At 32.6% G+C, this 24,223-nt stretch overlaps 1 protein-coding gene across 2 annotated transcripts in view; it reads left to right on the top strand.

Moving 5' to 3' along the window:
- The window catches only part of LOC129232345 (ubiquinone biosynthesis protein COQ4 homolog, mitochondrial-like), a 28,274-nt gene extending 10,033 nt beyond the window's left edge, over positions 1 to 18,241 (top strand). The window contains exons 5-7 of one of the 2 annotated variants that reach the window (XM_054866495.1): positions 1,919 to 2,142; positions 3,826 to 4,003; positions 17,958 to 18,241. In XM_054866495.1, coding sequence (XP_054722470.1) covers positions 1,919 to 2,142; positions 3,826 to 3,979 — 378 coding nt within the window. In that variant the 3' untranslated portion in view covers positions 3,980 to 4,003; positions 17,958 to 18,241. The remainder of the gene's footprint in view (positions 1 to 1,918; positions 2,143 to 3,825; positions 4,004 to 17,957) is intronic. The other variant, XM_054866497.1, reaches the window with a different exon arrangement.
- The last annotated feature ends 5,982 nt before the right edge of the window (positions 18,242 to 24,223 follow it).

Consider the following 24,223-nt stretch of genomic DNA (forward strand, 5'->3'; position numbering starts at 1 on the left):
AGTTATCGCTCAATACCCACTGGATCTATGCAGGATACTCATTGAAAATTGGACCACTCAGACCTGAGCCACCGTGAGAAGCTGGGGTACACATTTTAACGATGTTATATGCCATACAAAAAGGTCTGCATGGGCCTTTTAATTAAAAAGAAATTTTTGTTAATACCTCACATACAACTTGTTTCATTCCATTTCAACATCTACCCACTCTTATTGAAAGATCCTTTTGAAGAAAGTATTGAAATTCGAGAAAAATTGAAGGATTTGCACCTTTTGAGGTGTGCTGAGTCCCTTTTGACCACACACATTTTTAGAAAATGTCTCTCTGTATATCTATGTTTGTTTGTCAAAAGTTGATAAGTCAAATTTGATATAGCAACACATGATAAGTAGAGTTATCTTTTGTGAAGAATTATATGAAAGTTTTCAATTATAGCATGTTTGGTAGTTCATATTTTTTCTGCTTAACTTGATCTTTAGACATATCAAATTCTGGATCAACTTTTGGCAAATAACCATAGATATGTGTGACCCGTTTTTGTAGCTGCTCTAGAGCAGCTCCAATTCCTCCAAGAGGGGTGAAACAATCGAATGTTTATTCCATTATGTGTGCCTGCTATAGTTCAAGAAGTAATGGGCAGAATCAAACAATATTTGGTCCATATGTTGACCTTAGAGGGTACAAGTGTTGATTTAATTTTGGTGCCAATAGCTTAGAAGGGAGTTGAGCAATGAAATGTTTTTTCTCTTTAATTGTGACTGCTGTATCTCAAGAAGTAATGAAGAGAATAAAACAAAAAGAGATGGACGTGTAGACCTTAGAGGGTACTATTGCTGATTGGATTTTCACACCAATAGCTCAAAAGGGTGTTGTGCAATCAAATGTTCTTTCTTGTTTATTGTGAGTGCTATAGCTCAAAAAGTAATGCTACGTTTTAGATGGAATTTTGCAAATGTAGGCCTACACGGAAATGGGCGCTGACTCAATTTTAGCATTAATCACTCCAAAGGAGCTGATATTTTCTCACATTTGCTCGAATAAAAGTAACTTAATTAATACAGCAATGTGAAAGATAATTCATATTAAACTCTCATCTGCACGAGAAAGCCCTTCATTCCATATAATTAAAGACAGATGATCAAAAAATCTCAATGATTTAAAATTTTATCAGTTGCCATCTTCTAATTGTTCACAAATGAAATGCTTATAATTCAAATAAGCAAAACGTTTGAAATGAACTTTTAATTTTTGCTCTTTGCAATTAATAAAACAATATGAAAGATAATTCATATTAAAATGTCATCTGCTCGTGAAAGCCTTTTGCAGGATTTAATTAAAGACAAATGAGCTTTTGCCAGGACATTATGATGATTGGGAAATCGGCCCAGTCATCAAATTTTTGTGCAAGAAATTTCATTTTAATAACCCTGTTATTTTATGGTAGCATGATGCAGGTAGATATTTCCCTACTCTTTCTTTTTTGCATGCAAAAGAAAAATATGCCCCCCACTGGCATTAGTGCCAAAAATTTAAGTCTAATGAATTAAGATTACCAATTTCCTAATTATTGGAATCCTCTCGCTTTTGCAAGTAGCAGAATTTTGTAGTAGCGATTATATAATAGATCCAAAAATTCATGAAATAGTTATAGAAGAAAGTTTGCTATGGCCACAACATACTAGTTTAAATTCGTATTTTGCAGAAGTTGTTTTGTTAAGTGTGGTATAATAAAGCAATGTTGCATTAATTAAAAACCTATTAGCATTTTTACTATAATGCTGGTTTTTTTGCACTGCTTCATTTGCCATGTATATTGTTGCAAATTTTGCAAATAAGTTAAACAGCAAAACTATGAATTGTGTAATTAACTATTTATTTTTGTTTGATTGAGACTGCATGCATTGTTTTTTTCAATAGAAAGTTACTCCTGATACAAGGCAACCTGTGCATTTTGTTGACGATGTTGATTTAGCCTACATTATTCAGCGCTATAGAGAAGTTCATGACTTTGTTCATACATTACTCTGTATGCCAACAAATATACTTGGTGAAATTGCAGTGAAATGGGTTGAAGCGATTCAGACTGGTCTTCCAATGTGTGCTGCAGGAGCTCTTTTTGGTCCTCTTCAATTGCGGCCAAAGTAAATGTACCTTTGTGTTCATCTAATTTATTGAAATATTTATTAAGCATAAATGAATCTTTTTTTTTTATCCTTTCAGAGCAACATAAAAGGTAAAACTGTTTATGTAAAATTTCAGTTTACCAGGATTCATGAAGCAGGTTTAGGGTAACAGCACCAGTAACAGATATGCTTAAGACATCGCTCTCAGGTTAACTTAATTTTCTGAGCCTTTCAATGCATTTAGACTTTTTAAATTTTTTCTGTCATGCAACTACATCTTATCTAACGTTTGGCTGCTTCTGAATCATCTGAATTAGTTAATTCTATTTTTATTTGCTCAAATTCTAAAAAAGATCCGATCCCCAGTTACAGACACCAATAAATCTGATGATAGCAAGTAATAGATAGGATGAGGAAAGGATAATAGATCCATTCGTTTTATCGACTGGAATGAACACTGACTTGTAGGACATGGTACTGAGCTCTCACCTGGAATATTTGGTAAGACCTTTGAACTTCTGCTGGTGGTACGGTGGAGGACTATCATTGATAGCCATTAGCTTCTAATAGTCGAGATGAAACCCCAGTGTATAGTTTTCAGTCCTAGTTCCAGGAAATCCGTGTTCATTTTTCGAATACGGTGTGTTTAGCCCTATGTATTACTGAATGCTAGCGTTTTCGGAACTGAACATCCTCACTTTAGTTTTTAGTTTAAAATTTTGGGTCTGTTGACCTTAGGATGAAGGTTCCACTGCTAAGGAGTTCTGGCTTCATCAACTTGGTCTTATTATTAGTTTTAGTATTCTTATTTGTTTAATTTTGTAAATCCCTTATGCGTTTACTGGTTGCATTTTGTAATATTTACCTGGCTGTTTGTTTGACTGCTTTGTGCAACATTGGGCTTGTGACTTACTCCATTTTATTTCATTTTATTCTTTTCTGATTTTCTTTTGTTTAGTTATATATATATATATATATATATATATATATATATATATATATATATATATATATATATATATATATAATAGCTAAAATGATGTAGGGGGCGCTAATATCAAAAACTGAAAATAGCACCTGAGAAAAAAAAGCTCAGTGCTTTCTTGTACTTATGATGTTTTGTCAATGCATACTGGTCCTCAACATTGACAAATTAAAGGAAATAATAATGAATTCGATATCATGGGTTACAACAGATGAGGGCAACTTCAGGGGTACAGCAAAGGATATTTTGAGGGTCAACCTCCCAGAACCCTTGACTTAATTACGTATTGCCCATCCTAGTATAAAAGTTTAGACCCACATAAGGACCGCAATGGTAAAACCTCATCACCCAGAGGTTAAACTTAGGTTGCACTAATGACTGGCACAAAATTGAAAATCATCGGAATCTTCTCAAAACTTAAAAAGTTGCAGTCATAGAAGTGTATATAGATTCAGAAAAAAAAAAAAAAAACCTTTAAAATAAGGATCAAAGTACAAAAAAAAGTATGTTTAAATCTGAAATATTTTTTATAAGATACTTCTTTATTAGTGCAAGGCACCTTGTGTAATTGACTGTACCTTGTCAACTTTGACATGCATTGTATAAGTAACTGTAAACATCTTGTATAATAACACCTTGTATAATTGCACCTTGTATAATAGACTGTAAAAAAATAATAACAATGTTCAATATTAAAGTTTTAATTTAATTTCTAGACAAAGAAAACTCTATGTAGAAACATACCTTCCTTGGGCACTGGAATGCGGACATAAAGCCAAGTTTCTGATGAATGTTTATTTTGAAAAGAGATGGGAACAAAATATAACCACTTTAAGAACTGAATTAAATATTCCTGAGCCCCCTCTCTGAAACGCCACTGTCATTAGGATCTAGGTGAATATTGAGTCGTAAATAAATTATGTTTTAATTTTTGTGCTTTATTGTGTAAACGTGTGATTGTTTTTTCTTTTAGCAATTAATAATGAAACTATTTTTTGCCAATTGTGTTTTGAAGTTCAAATTTTGCTGAACTAGCTTTACATCAGTTTAAATTTTGATATAGTTTTTTAAAATATAATTGAAGTTATTTGTTGTTGTGGGACATAGTTTTAAGGGTTTGTTTTGTACTTTTTGGCAGTGGTGCATTGAAAGAAAATTTTGAAGTTTCAGTTTAGTTTTCCATTTTCACTAGCACAAAAACATTGTTGTTGCTCATAAGATTTAACTTGACTGAAAATTAGTTTTTCAGTTAGTTTATATTAGTGTTAGTAAAGAAAGCAAAAGCTACACAAAAAGCACTGTTAGTTTCTGATTTCCTTAATACCACAAATCTACTCAGCTTTCTATTGTGTTTGATTTCAAGATTAAGATGTCATAACTATGTGCTCAAAATCATTTCACCTGAATAAATAACATTAACAATTGAGAGAGAAAGCAAAGGAAAATAGATGAAAATATTTATATTAAAAAGCAATCTCATTAGATTTTTGATTCTTTTGAAACAGCAGGTTATGTTCATTGAATGAGAAAGAATTAAAGAAGTTTTAATTTTAAAGAAATAAATTTAAGCTTTTTAGACATCTTCACCTCATAGTAATAGTAAGATATCTAACATGGGTAAGACATTTGCTGATATTCTACTGTTGCCCTGAGGCAACAATAATTTTTTTTCTTATGTAGTAGAAACAATCTCCTGTTAACGTGTTTGCTAATTTGCATTTGATTGTAAATTGTTATCTTAACTAAAATAACTCATCCTAGTAGCAGAAATGTTTTTAGTATTCTGAAAAGTAGTTTAAAAATCCAAAAATAGCTTGCAAGCAGATATATTTTTAGTTTCTTCATTCTGGTTCAGAAACAGTGTAGACTTTTCAAGAATTTGCTATGCCTGTAGAGTGTCGGGGTATTTCTGCTACTTTGATTAGTATATCTAACGTCTTATGGCTTTCATTTATTGGGTTTATTCACTTAAGTAGATTGATAAAAAGTTCTTCTGGTGTTTATTTTAGTAATTTTTTTTAAAAAGTAAAAGTGAGATATATTTTTAAATATTTTAATGGGAATGAATTGTTATAAAAATCTACAAAAGATGTGATCGCGTCTTACAATATATATTCATTGCATCTAAATTTTTAGCATATTTAAATAATAAAAAATAGCACCATTATTAATACAAACAAATGCCTCAAGTGGCAATTTCACCAATTTAGCACAGCAGTTACATTAATAGCATCAAATTTCCACTTTTGAGTCTTTTTGCTTCGCTCACATGTGTCCATAAAAATTTCTTGAGTAATAATGTCACAATCTAAACAATTATCTGTAATTAAATGAACCAAGTTTTGCTGTACCTGGAAGAAAATAGTTAAAAATTAATCCTTCTCATTAATTTTATTGCATAACATTTGGTACAAGAATTAATTATGAAGATCATTGTTTGACTGAAATTAATTTTAACAATTGGACTTTTTCTGATCTTGGAGTTAATTTTAACCATAATTTAGGATTTATGTTAAGTTCAATTTGAATTTCATCAGTTGTTTCTTAAACAAATTTAAATAGTATTATATCATTAGAAATATTCAGTGTTTGATGTAGAATGTTAATAGATTATAATTTTTAATTTGATTAAGTAACCAATTGAAATTATTCGACTTCATGAAAAATTAATAATTTTAAACATTTTCCAATTCTGATTGAAGCTGTACAACTTACCATACTTAAAATAATCCATAATACAGAACTGTCACAATTTTTCTTTAACTTGTCTTAGAATGTTGTCTAAGAATTTTCTGAAAAATTTCTTGAGCTCTTTCATGGCTGGGAGAAAAAATATATCATGACAATGTGCTCGTGTCATCACTACTTTTCAGTGTCTGTCATTTTACTCACTTTAACTGAATTATCTGCACTTTATACTAGTTTAGTAGGAGAAATGCCTATGAATGATTACATACTGTTCAAATTTCTTGGAATTTTATCCCTGTAGCACTAAACTACTCAAAAAAAAAAAAAAAATCAGACAAAAATAATTTTATAAACCATTATAGTATTAAGACCATATATCCAACTCTTTATAACATAGAATTCGGATTCAATGAGCAGGGACTCGTGAAAAGTGACCTTATATGCAGGAGAACTTTATATGAAGGTCAGACTGTGTGTATATACCATAGTACCCCGCATTATCCAGCATGCCGCAAAATTTGGGGGTCACCAGATTTTCAATAACACTTGCCTGCTCCTTTTTGGAATGCCGAGAAAAATCGCGGTCAGGAAAAAAAATTAATACTATAAAAAATATGTTCAGCTTAAAAATGAATTAAAGTTCTATACATATCTCATTAGTATTAATAAACAGTTTAATTTGTAAAATTATTTAACAACAATGTCATTTGTTATATTAACGAGAAATGCATTATTTAATAACGAATAATTTTATAAGACTAAATTAAAACTAAGTAAGCAAACATTTAAGCAGTAAGTTACCGCCGCTAAACCAATGCTAAAGACTTCGGCTCAACTAATTCAATAAATAAAAATTAATCTTACCTCTCTGAAAGGAATCTAAAATAATTTATTTAAAATAATTATGAACAAATTGCAATAACAATGATTGCTTCTGAGTTGATTACTATATTGGAATATAATCAAATCAATTAATAATGACCTACTATAAGTAACAAGCACGTATTATATGCAATACACATTTTTTTTAAAAAAGAAAGTTACTTTCGGGATTTTTTTCCCCCTTACAGTGGTTTGCTTTTTGATTAGAACTGATTGGGGAAATTTACTTTTGTTTTGTTGAAAAATAAACCTTGAATTATCCGGCATGCCGGAAAATTTGAATTTTCTGGCATGCTGGTCAAGCTTGCTTTTTTTCCGGCATGCCAGATAATGCAGGGTAATACAGTATATATATACTATATGACCAAAAGTATTGGGACACTTTTAAAAATTCACATTTTTAAGGATCTCTCAAGAAATAAGAGACCAATTGCTTTGTAACTTTTGTCACATAGAAGATACGCTCCAGCTGTCATTTTCCAATAAAAGTTATATCACCTTTGCGTTTCGGGAATCAGTAACAAATAGAGGAAAACAAAAATGTTTTTCAATCATCATTCATCCTAAATAGCTGAGAATAAGGTTTAAATTTTAGGAATTAGTTAGCTTACTATGTATAATTATTGCACATACTTTCGAGGAAGTATCATTGATATTTACGAAGGTATAACATTGTAGTAGATAAGTAAAAATTAACAAACATGCTTGAAATGATGTGGGGTTTTATTGTCGCCACGAAAAAAAAATCACAGGATTTTAATGCAGGATAACGACACACTCGGTACTGATAGATTTGCAAAAGATCTCTTCCTCACTTCCCTTCATGATGACTGCATGCCAAGCTAGCTCTTACATCATGCTCTTGGCCGGACTGATCTCCAAATCTTACTCTATGTGATTATTGGCTCTTGGGAAACCTGAAGTTAACTGTGATCAACAGACATTAGTAGGGATGTTAAAAGATAAAATCCAACTGTAATGTCTTAACATATATTTTTTTTCCTTTTACATGAAAACCCCATGTTATTTCAAGCATTTGTTTCAATTTTATCCTATCTACACATTATAAGCTCCCGATTTTCTGTGAGCGTATTATCTGCGAGTTATTTAACAATCAGGAACAGCAAAAAGCAAATACCAATGACTGTCTCTTTGCAAAAAATTGTAAATTAACTCAGTTGTTTTTGTTTTATTTATTTATTGCACTTCATTGTACATACACTTTTTCTTTATTGATATTAAGTTCTGTTGTGCAAAAATACAAAACATTTTTACCGTGCTTTACAAATTTTCACTATTTGAAGACAGTATTATGCATCAATATATACACAGTTAAGTTTTTGAGAAGAGACAACTTTTACCATATTTGTCCCTCATTTTAGCCTTTTTGAGGTTTATTCGCAATTTTTATTATTCGCGGCATTTGAACCATCCAATTCCACTGATAATCAGGAGTTTACTGTACATTATTCCGTGCATTATTAATTTTTTAAATGTATACTCAGTTTCTTATCACCCGGTATATATATGCACAGTATAATTTTATTGTAAAATTGCAAAAGTAACTGAGAATTACCAGATCATATTTCCATAGCTGGTTGCCTTGCATTCCATGGCAATTCCATAATACTACTGGAGCATGCTTTACTGAACTAGAAACATCAAAACATAAACCTCTCTTCATAGGACGGATATCTTTGTGCCAAGTTAGAACAAATTGCTACAATGAAATGAAAAACATTTACTATTGTAGAATTTTCTCTTAAGATTAGAAAATATCTCTGAAAACAAAAACGTTTCATATTTTTCATTTCTACTATGTAAAAATACGTAGGAAAAAACACCATTGATCTTATAAGTGATTAAGTTTTCATTGGAGGCAACTTTGGCCATGCCTTGTAAAACTTCTGAGTCAAAGAATCAAGTTTTCTTTTGCTTTAATATCCAATTCCAGATTTAAACTGGATGGATATGTGTATGGCCGAAATTATATTGACTGAATGATGTTAACGCAACCTTTTTTTAGAAATACAAGAGTAGAAATATCTTTTCTTCTCGTTTGTATTGTCCTTATAATAGTAAAATAAAACCTGCGTATATTAAATGATTTTTTAATTTGACTTGATTGATGATTTTTTTGAATAATGACTGCGCAAATTAAATGATTTGTTATCATTACCGTTTAAAAAGTTTTTGTGCAAGCTGCAGTCTCTTAATGTCATAACAAGCTGTTTGGTATCTGCTTGTTAGTTCTCTTTTAGCTCTGCCTATTGGGAGTTTTACACTTATTTGCATGCAATTGTTTGGAAAATTTTCATGAACAGTAACAGACATTATTTTGAATACATTCGATTACACTAAAATTTGATACAAAAAATAAATCTTCAGTTTTTTAGAAAGCTCAATGCTTGATCTCAACAACATAGGTCACCTTGACATATATGCATCTGGACAGCTTGACAAATTTGCTCCATGTAAATTTGGGATCATGACTTGACTTCATCACATGACATTGGGCAGACTGAAACAGTGAGATGAAAGGGATGTTTTTTTCCAATGCTGTGCTATGAGGCAATTAATCTCCCCCCCCCCCCAAAAAAAAACATTTTAATGTAGTGTTTTTAATTTTCTGTGTCTTTCTATTTTTCATCAAAGTTTCAAATTGTTCAAATGTTCATAAAATGCTCAGTATTCAAGTTAAAAATAATTTTACAGTAAAAACCTGTTGATCTGGCCACTCTTCTTCAGTTGCCAGTTTCACCTTTTATGCTAGATTCTTTTAAAGATTTTAGAAAACATATTTTCCTTTTCGTCCAAAAAAAAATTTGGGGGACCTGTAAACCTTTATAAAGTGGAGCCCGACGTAGAGGTTTTTCCAAATCGTTTTAAAAATTCAATTATTTCTGTGTATTGAGCATCAGCCAAAAAAAAAATCTTGTGTTGACAAAATAAAATTTATTACCTCAATTGAAATGTACCGTAAATTTTGTGGTTGAGCTTCAGTACAGCCTTTCAGGGGTCGGCAAACTTTGTCAAAAAAAAAAAAAAAAAAAAATAAAAAGTGCCATGTTTGAGGCCGTCTGGTTCCCAGCATTGATGCTCAACCATGGTTTTTGTAAGTAATTTGTGTAATAATATATATAAATTATTCAATACCCTCATTAGTTGCATGGCTCACGCTCTACGCTGGCAAAAATTGGCAGTTTTTGTATCAAAAATGCTAAAAAAGTGCAGTTTTCATAAGCCTTTATCTCAGTGCACTGATGGTCAGTGTAGAACTGGATACCTGCATTTCAAACTAGAGTATGTATTTTCACAAACAAGTGACAGAACTATGGGCAAATTCTTTTCAAGAACACAATACGCATTTCGAAACAAATGTACTTTTCAGTTTTCAATTCAATCAACATATCCGCGTTTAAACTTTCGCTCAGGGTTGGCACTATGGTGATTATTGAGATTTAATTTGAAAGGGGTATAACAGAATGCACAAGGTTCATGCAAATTTGTATTTTTCACATTATATTTCATTTCAAAAGTAGTTGTATAAGTAGTTGATTAGATTTATTTTATACAATTTGTACCAGAAATCGCTCATCATTTCGAATATCGTTCATAATTTTATGATCAAAAAAGAGTATAGACTTTTAAAAGAGTTATAAACTTGCAAGTAGACTGATTATGCTTACTCGCATACTTTATAACATTATAACTGGAAGCAAAGTAAAAAAAAGGTTATTATAGTGGTAAAAACAAGAAATTTGTAATGCTTTTTTGAAGGTGTTTTAGGTATATTTTTAAATATTTTAGTTAAGATAGCTTTTGCATTTGATAATGACTTATTTTTTTCCATTTTAGGCTGTAGTGACAAAAACTGTTTTCTCTGCACTTAACTACCATGATAGCAAACAATTACTAAGTCATATTTTATTACTTATGATAAAAGCAATAATTGGCATTATAAAACAAGGGTATGGTTGCCTAACTAACTAGTGGGACAGTAAAAAAATGCAAGACAAAGCATATACCTAGAGTACAACTAACTGGATGCGTCGTTAACTCGTGTGCAGTTTCCTCATCTTGATGAGCATTTTATGAACCTGCAAGACCATTGCCCATAGTTCTGTTACTTGTTTGGGAAAAAACATACACTCTAGTTTGAAATGCAGGTGTCAAGTTCTATACTGACCCTCTGCACTGAGATACAGGCCTCTAAAAGTACACTTTATCATATTTTGATGACAAAACTGCTATTTTTTGCAGCAGTGAGCCTTAACCATGTATTTAATGAGCTACTTAATAATTTATATATATTATTACACAAATTGCGCCCAGAAACTATGATTGGACCTCAGTGCTTGGAACCAAGAGGCCTCAAACATGACATTTTCACTTACTTCTGCACAGTTTCGCCATCCCTGCCAGATTCCACTGAAGATCAGCCATAAAATTTACAATATATTTCATTTGAGGACCTAAATATCATGTTGTAATCACAAAGATTACTTTTGCTGATGCTCAATGTGCGGAGATAATTAAATATTAAAAAATGTCGGTTTGAGAAAAACCTTAAGTCAGGACCGACTTTCGGTATTTTTGTGGGTCACAAAAATTTTTTTGGAAGAAAAGAAAAAAAACTTTTAAAGTCATCCAAAGAAACCACTGTAAAATTTTTAGCGAAATCAAAAATGGCATGTTTGTATATTTTAAAAACTCATTTCCCTTCACCTTCCCACAGCAGTATAAGAAAGAGACCTTTGGTCCATACTGACAACTAGGGAACTTTTTGTAACCAAGATTGAAATTCAGCTCTCACCAGCTTGTTAGTTTTAAATTATCTGTTTGTCTACTGCTACTACAGTACATTTCATAATACATTAAGATTTGGTAACTTTGAGACACTTTTCAAAGTTTTACTCTTTTCCCACCTTTATTTTCAAAATAAAGAGGCTTAAAATGCGTTAATATGTCAGATGAGTATTCCTCTTACTAGATATGGCAAAAGAATAACTCTAGTTGCTATGGTATTTGATGAAAATAATAATAATAATTTGTCCCAATCTTACCCCATTGATTGGGGTAACATTGGAACAGTGCTTTATCCCTATCAAAAACAGTAGGAAACTTGATTTTGTACCAATGTTACCCTACTATTCTCATATATGTAAATATAGATCTTCCAACTCTCGTTGCTTACACAAAAAAGACAAGTCCTTCTCTTTGACGACACTCACATTTAATTTCACACTTAATTCAAATACAAGTACAAACACACTCAAACACAAAAACACAAAAGTTAACACTGAATGTTCCCATCTGGAACCATAACATAATGTTCTATACAGAGTTCCCGTCTGGAACACTACTCGCTCAAGCATCCGACTCCCGTCTCTCTCTCGCGCTTTCTCATTCTGGCAAAGTGTTTCTCCCACAAGAGGGCGCTCTGTACAACAGTTCTTTACACAAATCAAAAAACAACACTGCAAAATGAAAGTTCACAGCATCGGGCATCCTGCAATACTGGCGTCCTCGTCAGCATCACATCTACAGAACATCTATTTAAAAGAAAAACTGAAAAGATAAGAAAAAACAAATTAAACATGACATTAAAGGATATTTGTAGACCAGGGTTTCATGTGGTCAGCTGCTGTACTAGTTTTGTTTGGTCCGTCGTGGTGTCCAATCTTCACGACATCATAGCGATCATGAGGCTTCACTGCTGTCACACGATACGGTCCGAAAAATTTCATTTTCAGTTTCAATCTAGGACCAAATTGAGTGCGCTGGATGGCTACTAGGTCATCTGTTTTATACTCGCGAGGTTTTTTCCTCTTTCGATTAAACTGACGGCAGTTTTCTTGCTGTATTTTCAAGATATTGTTCTTAGCTTCTTCTCGTAGTTTTTCTCTGTCTGCCATAACACATTTAACAGTTTCATCTTCTAACAACTTCTGAATTCTCACATCTTCTTTATTTTTCATCTTTACTCTGGTTAAAAGTTCGAATGGTGTAAACTTAGTACTCTTGGTTGTGCTACTGTTAATGATTCTCTGAACTGTAGCTACGTGTTTGTACTAGTGCTGCGGGTTATCGAGAAAAAGTTTTGAAAGAACTGGAATTAATATTGCGTGAATTCTTTCAATCTGTCCGTTCCCACGAGGAATTCCTGTCGTTATTTTAACATGCTCTATACCTTCATCAGTACAATAATCTTCAAACATCTGAGATGTAAAAGCTGGACCTTTATCAGATATTATCCGCGATGGACTACCGAATACATTTTTCTGTAACTGCAGTTTTTCAATAGCATCTTGAGACAATGTGAATTTTACTGGATAAAACCATACAAATTTTGTGAACGCATCTACCACTGTAAAAATATGCTGGTACCGTTTGTTTGTGGACGGAAGAAGTCCTATAAAATCACAGTGATAAGTGTTTAAGGGAACATTATTCTTAGGGATTGGGTTTAGCATTCCTTCCCCTTTTCCTCGCTTCTTATTGCATAAGATACCAGCTTACACAATTAGCTACTACAGTCTCTACTAATTTTCGTGCATTAGGAATATAAAAGTCTTGCTTAAGTACCTCCTCAGTTTTCGATGCGGAAAAGTGTCCTTGATTGTGTATGTTTTGTATAATTTGCAATTTCATAGCTTCAGGTATAACTAACAATTCTCTACCGTTTTCGTATTTATACACTACACTATTTTTAAGAAAATGACCGTTTTGTTCTCCGTTTTGTTCAGTTAGTGTTTTAAGCGTTTTAACGTAGTCATCAAGTTCTTGAGCGGCTGTAATCTGTGTTGTAATTGCATCTTGCGAACGCGTTACTACGCAAGCAACATTACGGCTTAAAGCATCAACATGCTTCATTCGTTCACCCTCCCTATGTTTAATTTCGAAATCAAATTCTTGTAAGAAAATTACCCATCGTGCTATTTTTGGGGTAAGATCCTTCTTGTCCAATGTCTTTTGAAAAGCACTACAATATGTAATTATTTTGAATCTTGATCCCAGTAGATAGTGTCTAAACTTTTTAAGAGCTTCTATTACTACGAGGGTCTCCAATTCATAACTGCAATACTTTTCTTGTGCGGGTGATGTTTTCTTACTGAAGTAATAAATTGGGTGAAATTGTCCTTCTTCCGATTGTTGTAATAAAATTGCTCCAAACCCATGACTACTAGCGTCCGTGTGTAATTCTATAAGGGCTCCTTGGGTAAAAATATGTAAAACTGGCTTCTGCATCAACATTTCCTTAAGTTTAACAAATGATTCTTCTTGTTCACAATTAAATTTGAAGGGTTTGTTACCTCCCAGAAGATCGCTTGGGGCTTGGCTATCTGCGCGTAATGCGGAATAAATTTCCTAAAGTATCCTGTAAGGCCTAAAAAGCTTTGAACTTGCTTCAATGTTTTTGGTCGAGGAAATTTTTGAACTGCATGTATTTTCGTCGGAGATGGTTGAATTGTGTTGTTTTCTATTATGTAGCCGAGAAATTCAATTCTTTTCTTTAAAATCTGAGATTTTCGGAAATTGAACTCTACTCCATACTCGGAAGCTATTTTAAGAACTCGTTTCAATTTAATAAGTCCCTCTATTTCATTTTCTGATGGAATAATTAAATCATCCATATAAATAATGACTGTGTTGTCGCGCATTAAATCTCTGAATATATCAAAAATATATCTTTGGAACACATTCGGCGATACGGAAAGACCAAATGGAGCCTTCAAAAATTCGTATTGACCCTTTGTTGTCACGAAGGCAGTGTATTTGGTACTTTTCTGGTCAATGTCAACATGGAAAAACCCATTCTTTAAATCTAACGTTGTAAATACTTTAGCTTTTTCAAGATGATCCAAGACATCTTCAATCAAAGGCAACGGAAATTTATCCTTTATAATTTTTTTGTTTAACTGTTGGTAATTGTGACAACAAAGCTTGTCACAATTTTCACAAGAAATGGATTTTACACCATAAATCAAATAACGCCACGCACCCAACCTAGATGGCAGCACGGGAAGGATGCTTCAAGAGAAAACCAGTTTCTCTCCCTAACTGAAGAGAGAGATTTTTTTATTACCTTTGGCTGGCGTCTCCCGTCGTAGATGAGCGGATTTTGGAATGTTCTTCCAGATGAGGGCTCCGGGCGCAGGAAGGGCTGCCGGCTCCTTGAGGTTAGATATTCATCTTTAATAAAACAAACAGGGGGTTGCCCACCAGGGCCTGTAGCTTGCAGGTTTCATTCCGTTGGGATCGGAGTTCATCTTCCACAGAGTCAAGCTTTCAGCTCCTTCGAAGAGTATCAGATGCCCGTTTTCCTTATTCTTTTCCTTGGTTAAATAATGATGACTTAAGTTAAAAAATAAAGTTATTTGTTAAACAATAATCATAGCGGAGGATTTCTTTTTCCTTCTTCTCCAGGCCTCCTCTCGAATCTGAATCTTTCCCGCCATCCTAGAATCTTTCCCGCCATCCTAGCGGGAGACGCCAGCCAAAGGTAATAAAAAAATCTCTCTCTTCAGTTAGGGAGAGAAACTGGTTTTCTCTTGAAGCATCCTTCCCGTGCTGCCATCTAGGTTGGGTGCGTGGCGTTATTTGATTTATGGTGTAAAATCCATTTCTTGTGAAAATTGTGACAAGCTTTGTTGTCACAGTAATCAATGCATAGTCTGTATGATAAGTCTTTTTTACGACATAATACCAACGGCGCTATAGTTTGAAGAACTATGTTTTATGACTCCATTTCATAACCATTCCTCAATCTGATCATCAACAATTTTTTGTTCCGGGAGATAAATTAACAGGTTTATCGTCTGTCAAAATTATATTCATTTTCACTTCGGAATTCTTTATCTTGAGTGGTTTATAACACTTAATTAATTCTAAGACCTCTGCTCTCAACTGTGTATTAGCAATATGAGTCAAATCTAATTCATGAATATTTATCCCGTTAACAAGTGTAGCTAAAACGTTGACGCAATCATTTTGTGATTTACTATCATTTATTTCAATATCTTCTACACCCACTACTAAAGATTCACTTGGGTTTCTCCTTTTTCCCTCCTTGGGTTCAGCTACAAAACTTTGACCTTGCACTTCGGCTTTTGAATTAATTATGCCCTCTTCAACTGAAATGAGCGGATCATTTCTTCTCCCTGCCAAGGTCATTTCGCTTTGATCCCTTTTTTCTGCTAGCTGATTTGACATGGATACATTGATGGAAAAAAGATTAACTGGATAATTTTCTCGCAATCCTAGAACCTTTAAAGTAGACCCCAACAATGAAATATTAAGTTTGCTAATTACATCCATTCCAATTAAAATATCACAACAAAGATTCTTAAGAACAAACAGTTTCACATGAATTTTAAAATTATCAACAACAATATCCGAGATGCTCATAAAAATCGGATTTGGCAATTGACAAGTCTGATCCGGTGTCAAAAATTGCATTTTTGGCACTTAATTCCCCTTGCTTTGTTAGGATACTGAGCAATTTTGTGACCCATAGCATTGCAACCAAAACATTTGATGTGCTGGTTTGAAGAGCTTGCTTGCGAACGAGCTGACGATGGTTTGAGTTTACCTTCATATTTCAAATTATTTTGAATTTCATAGGATTTTGGATCTGTTGAAGTCGGTTTTTTAAGGTGAAATCTTGCAGTCTCATACTCATCTAGTTTACTTACTAAATCGGTTACTTTATTTAATTTTGGCAATTCCTCAACAAAATGATTTCTAGTTTCAAACGGAATTCTTCTCTTAATTTGATCAACAACAAAAAGATCTTTTAATTCTTCAAAGTTGTCGATGTCTAATCCCTTAATCCATTCTTCAAGAAAGTTGTTCAATTCGTAAGCATAATCACGCCAAGACGCATTTGCTTCTTTTTTATGAGTGAAGAAATTCTGCCTAAATTGCTCTGGTGAAAGTTTAAATCGCTTTAATAAGATCTTTTTAACATATTCATAATCGCTGGCTTGTGGGTCCGGTTCTCGCGCTACTAAATTAGCAATGTCTAATGGTAGAAGGCCTAAAATGTAAACTACCCAATTGTCTTTTGGAATGTCCAATTGACTTATTTGTTTTTCAAATAATGAAAAATAAATGCTCAAGTCACTGTTTTTATCGAAACGAGACATAAGCTTAGAAATGTCGATTTGAGGTGACGGTGTTAAACTTGTAAGCTGTTTAGATTCTAATTCTAATCTCTTTAATTCATATTCCCTATCCTCGAGTTCCAATTTTGCTTTTTCTTCTTTTTCATCCTGTATTCGATCGAGAATAGCTCTAGTAAACTCTTCATCATATTCTTTATCACTCGTTATTATTTTAGATCTGCTACTTTAGGGTTTTGACATACTGTCAGCCCAAGCTCGTGAACTAGAGTAAGAAGATCATTTTTTCTAACTCTGGCTAGGTACGCCATATTTCAAAATTACAGAACTTGGATACACACAGTAAAAATAAATCAGTAAAAAGTACTCACGGCCACTTCTTGAGACTTTCCGGAACTATATCCGAATTCTATACTAATTCCATCCTAATTCGATCCGGGACGGGCCCCCATGTAAATATAGATCTTCCAACTCTCGTTGCTTACACAAAAAAGACAAGTCCTTCTCTTTGACGACACTCACATTTAATTTCACACTTAATTCAAATACAAGTACAAACACACTCAAACACAAAACCACAAAAGTTAACACTGAATGTTCCCATCTGGAACCATAACATAATGTTCTATACAGAGTTCCCGTCTGGAACACTACTCGCTCAAGCATCCGACTCCCGTCTCTCTCTCGCGCTTTCTCATTCTGGCAAAGTGTTTCTCCCACAAGAGGGCGTTCTGTACAACAGTTCTTTACACAAATCAAAAAACATTAGAAACAACAAGGGAAATGAGTTTATATCAATCCTGGAATATTATATTTAGCATGTCATTAAGAACAATACATTCTACTTAATTGGTAAAACTCAAGATTACAGATGTTATTTCAAACTGCTTTTAAATGTTACTAAACAAACAGATAGTGAAACAAATATTATATAAACATTTTGTATAGTTAGGTTTTTGTCAACCAAAGCCAAAAGATAGCTGTAAACTTGCTTCTTCTTAACATTGAAAATTTCTCATTCCCAAAGTTACTCCGTAAAAAGATGAAAATTTGTAATGTAGAGGTTATAAAACATAGAATTATAATAGCTATACTATAATAAAACTGCATACTGTTCCATAACCTATCCTATATCTTGCTTTCCTTTTCAGACATGGGCTATTGAGATTAGATGTTCTTTTTTTTGGAGTATGTTATGATCTTAAAGGCAACATGCTCCAATCCATATGTACAAATAATAATGTAAAAACGAGTAGTATATTTTCGTTTTTGCAGAATGTGGATGGATACCCGACACAAGGATCTGTAGCACAGGAGTTGATGCAAAGAGCTGCAAATGTTGTTATTAAAGATGATACAGCAATAAAAACTTGCCAAAGAATGAGATATTTGTCATTTGATTTTTTAATTTTTGTAAAGAAATTGAAATACTAAATAAAAAACATTGCAGTTAACTACATAAAAGTAAGACTGGTGTTTTAAAGAAAAACAGTAAAATAAGTTGGTTGAGTTGAAATGTACTGCAATTATTTTTGATCTTTTACCAGAGGAAGTCTACCAAAAACATTCGACTTTAAAAGGCTTTATCAGTGCTATTTTGCCTAGAATGCTGTGTTTAATAGTGAATTATTTCTGCTCATTTAATTAATATGCCTTCTTGCATTGTGCGTACGGATGTACAAACAGACCGGGAAAGAAGATTCCAGGAATATCTTTCCATAAGTAAGTTTCCAATTTTTGTTTTAATACTTGTTGAAACCTTTTGATTGATTTCACATACCAACAAAGATATGTGGCTGAAATGCTCTTGAAATTATTACTTAGCTTCATATTCTTATATAATTTTTTGCTGTACCACAAACTTGTAGCAAATTTATTACAATTACAGTGTTTAGTGATCCTAGTACATTGTTGTTAATATTCCTGTGCTGCTGAAAAATGCACAAATGACAATGCTATAGGAGCTTCCGATTTTAGCAGTATTTGTGTCTTAGATTTGTATAAAGCACTAATAACGTACATAAATATGACTTTTTTTTTTTTTTTTGCATTGACATATTTTTTGAATTTTATATCGTGTTTTTTCATTTAAAAAAATTCGCTAAAATAAATCTAAGTGAAATGCATAAAATTCAATTTGATCAGAAAATTACTTTTTATAATATGTTTTATAATATGAAATTTTTAATGCATGCTTTGTTTTTGTTGGAATTTTCAGAATACTTTTTTTCATTTATTTTATTTAATTATTAACTTTTATTTATTTAATTACTTATATTGCAACTGTTGAAAGAACTGCTACAATCTTTTCAAATTTATGATTTTCACTATTAAAACTGCTACTTGGCATCCTCATGTTTTAGAAAAGCATTTCTTAATTTAGTAACAATAAAGTGAATAGTTTAGAACTGCGATTCTTAACCAGCTGACCAGCACTGGTTTACAGAAAAATCCAGCTGGTCCTCAGCGATTTTTGCTTGTCTACTTCAAAAAAATTCTCCTTAACCGTTTACCCGCCAATGTTCCTAAAACGGAACATCATATTTAACTGAAAATTTTCCCAAGAAATAATGTTAAACAAGTTTTTTTTAACACAGTTTAGTCTTATTTCAAAGTATTTTTTGATTTCCTGCTTGATTGTTTATATATTTTCAATTATTTATTGCGATTTTTCAAAGATGAGTGTTTTTTTTAGCTTTTTGCAACTTTTTCTTATAAAATTTACCAAAAATTGGCTTTTTCAGAAAATGTGATGATATTTATTATAGTTGTGAAAAATACTTCAATGTATGATTTTAAGATGCTTGTAGAAATGTGCCAAGAATGTGTAATTTTATGATGCTTGTAGAAATGTGTATTTCCAAAAGGTGTACCCCTTCAAAATAGCATGTTCTAATTTTGGAACATTGTCGCTTTTATGGAGTCAAATTTCCAAGAAGTAAATCGTTCGACTTCAAAGGGGAAATTTCATATTTCGTAATATATGTTTCTTTCTTCTTCTCATTTTGAATGTACTCTGATGTAGATGTTGGCAAAACCAAGTAAGTTTATATTTTGAAAGGATATGATGTTTCGTTAGCAAAGAAAATAACAGTACTGTTTGACTGACTATATGGCTCCGAATCCACAACTGCTCGGACAGCTGCATTGTCACGTGATAATAAAAAATAATATTAGTGATCGTTTATTCTTCATATTTTAAATGCAGTTCAATAATTCGTTAGCTTTGTTTTTGAGCGAAACGAAATTCTGTTTAATGCATACCAACTGTTCATAAATGTTAAAAAATGTCTGCAAGATTTCTTACTGTAGAACAAGCTGTGGCTTATTTAGAGACATTGTCAGATTCGGATTTGTCAGATGTAGATATATGCCAATTACCCCCTGATGAACCAGGCAATATCACTGAGGAAGAAGACATTCTAGAAGACGAGTTACAACCTATTACACCAATTGATGTATGTGGACAGGTGGACATTTTTTCCGTCAACTCTCGTGAAAATTTAACAAAAAAATCGGAGGAAGAACAAAGTCTGAAATCATTAGATAATAAAAGTAAAAAGCGAATGAAAATGGAAAAAAAGAAAAAGTTGGAATTATCAGGAAATAAAAGTAGAAAAAGAATGAAAATGGATTTAACTTGGGAGAAGAAAGCTAATTTTCAGAAACTGATTTTGTCAGAAGGTATTGAACTGCTTCGACACACATTTCCAAATATAGTGGATTTATCTCCAATTGATTTATTTTTTAAATTTTTTACCTTTGCAGTGTGTTGAACACTTAGCAAATATGACAAATTTGTATGCATTGCAAAAAGGAGAATCAATAGATGTTGACAGAGATGAAATCCTACAATTTTTTGGTTTGCTGCTATTGAGTGGGTACCATTCCGTTCCTTCTGAAGATATGTATTGGAGCAGTGCAGAAGATACATCTGTGCCAATTGTACCAACAGTTATGCCTCGAAATCGTTTTCGAAAAATAAAAAACAACTTTCATTTGATGGACAACCATGAATTAAAACAAAATGACAAATTTGGAAAAGTATACCCTATTTACGAAGAATTGTGTAAAAACCTTCATGACTTTGGTGTATTTCATGAAAAATTGAGCGTAGATGAATCTATGGTTCCTTACTACGGTCGGCATTCATGTAAAATGTTTATTAGAGGAAAACTAATAAGATTCGGCTTCAAAATTTGGATGCTGTGCTTTTCAAGTGGATACCCATATTCCATGAAGATTTATTCAGGCAAAAAAGAAGGATCCCCTGATGTGCAAGTAGGATCCAGAGTTGTAAATGATCTATTATCAGTTTTGACTGACACGTCTAAGCATGAAGTTTGAAGTATACTTTGATAACTTTTTTACATCAAATGACTAAATTTCTCAGCTATCAAAAAAATGTGTACGAGCAACAGGAACAATTCGTGAAAACCGAACTGGCCATTGTCCACTGAAATCCAAAAAAGCCCTTTCTAAAGAAGATCGAGGAAATTTTGACTATCGATCTGATGGATCAGTGTACATGTGCAGCTGGAATGATAATGCAGTGGTTACAGTAGCATCTAATTGTTATACACATGAGCCACTTGCATCTGTAAAACGTTACTCAAATGCGCCGAAATGCAAAATAGATGTGCCACAACCTCATCTTCTCAAGAGATACAATGAAGGAATGGGAGGTGTGGACGTCTTGGATAAACATTTAGGGAGCTACAGACCTCATTTGAGGAGTAAAAAATGGTGGTGGAATCTTTTTAGTAATGCTCTGAATATTTCAGTTGTAGCTAGTTGGTTACTTCATTGTGAGTTACACGAAGTCAAGATGAAGCATTTAGAGTTCCGAAGAGAAATAACAACTCACCTCCTAAGAAGAAAAGTACGAGTGGAAAGTCATCCAGGGCCTCGTTGTCATTTACATAAACAATCAAGAATGTCTGACGGACATTATATTGCATCTGCATCCCAAGGACGTTGTGCGGTGTGCAAAAAAAATACCACTAAAAAATGGTTCCATTGCGACAAACGACTTCACCAGCAATGCTTCCTTTCATATCATGGGCATTAGATATTTCTGTATTGGATTTTCTGAATTCTGGTATGTACATAAATGCAATTTAAAATATTATTTTTTCCGTAATAAAGTATGCTAAGATAAAAACCGCATTCAAAACCTCTTAGTTTAAAAAAATTCTCTGAAAAAAAAACTTCATGCAAAGCGCCAATTTTCCAAAAATGGAACACACTGAAAAGCATAGTAAACATTTTTTTTCTGGAAATTTTATTTTATTTCTGTATTTACTAGACATAAATAAACATAATTTCAAAAAATTACTCAAATTTGATCTTCCGTCAATAGTTCGGCGGTTAAACGATTAAAACAAAAGGTAGAGAGAACATACCATAACAATATTTATTATAATAATATCCCATATGAGGTCTATTATGAATTTTGTGATTAATTTTTGTAGTTTTCTGTGCTTTGTAGTAATGTTTATTACTTATGTACAGTTATAACAATATTTACTAATTCTGTTCTTAACATTAAAACATTTTCAAAGCAGTTCTTTAATCCCAAGTTTTTTTTCCTTGCTTGTACTCTATTCTTATAATTATTTTGTGAAAAAGAAAAAACCTCAGTTGTTCTCGAAAAATGTTCACGAATGTTTCATGATCATCTCCGTGTTTTTTTCAAACGAAAAAAGCGGGGGGGGGGGGGGACCCCTCACTGATAACATAACAAATTAATTTAAAAGTTCTCAAATGTTGTTTGTTGGCAAAAAATAATTAAAAGAAAAATAAAATACAAGAAAAGAAACCACAACTAGTGCACGATTTAAAAAAAAAAAAGCCAGGGTTTGCGGATCAATAAATGTTGAGATAAGCTGATTTAGAATATGTAATTGCTTTTTTTTCTATAACCATTTAGATAAGTTTTGCTTAAGATACTTAAAATTTATAAATTCTTTCAAATTTCCCAAAAAACTTGGTGTAAAAGATGCCTGGATTGCTGCATGTAGAAGAGAAAACTGGCAGCATTCATCAGTGAGTCTACTATGCAGCATGCACTTTGCTGAAGATCAGATCGATCGTAGCAATCCTGTTCTTCTCCGTATAAAGAAAAAGCAGTACCAAACGTCTTTTCAGCTTTTCCATCTTACCTTCATAAAGTAAGATTGTTTTTTGTTAAACTATTTATTAAAAGGTCAGTTCTTGAGTATCAAAAGATATTTAATCAAACATGTATCATAGAATCCACTTAATAATAAATTTAAAATATACAGATAATGATCACAAATATTCGGATAGTTGTACATTATGCTTTCTAATTTCTATTTCTTGTGGTCAACCAAAATAACCATTTTGTTCAAACTGCACTAATTGCATTGTAGGGCTAGGTGATGTAGGAATTTCTACATTGCGATGCTTCGCCAACATTACATCGCGATGTTGTGATGCTTCATTTTTATTTACTTACGTATTCATTTTTTAAAGCTTTACTAAAACTTACTTGTTAAAATTTTACAAAACATATACTATGCCAGGTACTTACATACAGATTCTATCACCAGCAAGAAATCATTAGACAAAAAATAAATACATAAGCAATCGGCGTGAAAAGTGCAAAGAAAGACCCGAATTGGATTCAGTTTTTAAAAAAATCTGTCTAAATTTTTTTTAAACAAAAAAGTATTTATGGTTTCCTCTTTGCCAATAAACTTATTTCTATCATTATTGACAGAAATTTAAAGAGTCTTTTAATCTGAGAATCCATTTTTTACATCCTTTTACAAAAAAGGAAGTTTTGTATTCAGGAAAAATATTTCACTCAAAAATCGACCTTAATTTCCATTTTGCTTACCCCCAAATGAATGTTAAGTTTTTTTTTCGACCCCACCACACGTGCATATATACCTAAGAATGTACAGACGCCCGAAATATCTATTTTGATATTTTCCGAGTTAATTACAAAGAGAACTCTCATGACGTCTGTATGTATGTGCATATGTGTGTCGCATAACTCAAGAACGGTATGTCCTAGAAAGTTGAAATTTGGTACGTAGACTCCTAGTGGGGTCTAGTTGTTCACCTCCCATTTTGGTTGCATTCGATTGTTTCTAAAGACGTCTTTTGTACCTTTTTGGGGGAAATCATTGTTAATTTTGATGCAAACTCAAGTGGTGTTATAATTTGGTGGACACATGGCAATATATCGCCAGTCTTTTGGTTGCCAAGTTGTGTCGCCAACTTGGCGACAAATTTGACGATTTTTTTTTAAAATCTGGTTTCTATTTGTTCATTGTTGGTGATATTTAGAGAGTTAACTATTGAATCACATTAAAATTGCAATAATGGGGAAATAACATCAAAGTGGTGTAAAAGGAAGTCATGTGATGCACACATCAGATCGTTA

This window comes from Uloborus diversus, unplaced genomic scaffold (genome assembly GCF_026930045.1).
Source record: "Uloborus diversus isolate 005 unplaced genomic scaffold, Udiv.v.3.1 scaffold_1176, whole genome shotgun sequence".
Classification (NCBI taxonomy): domain Eukaryota; kingdom Metazoa; phylum Arthropoda; class Arachnida; order Araneae; family Uloboridae; genus Uloborus; species Uloborus diversus.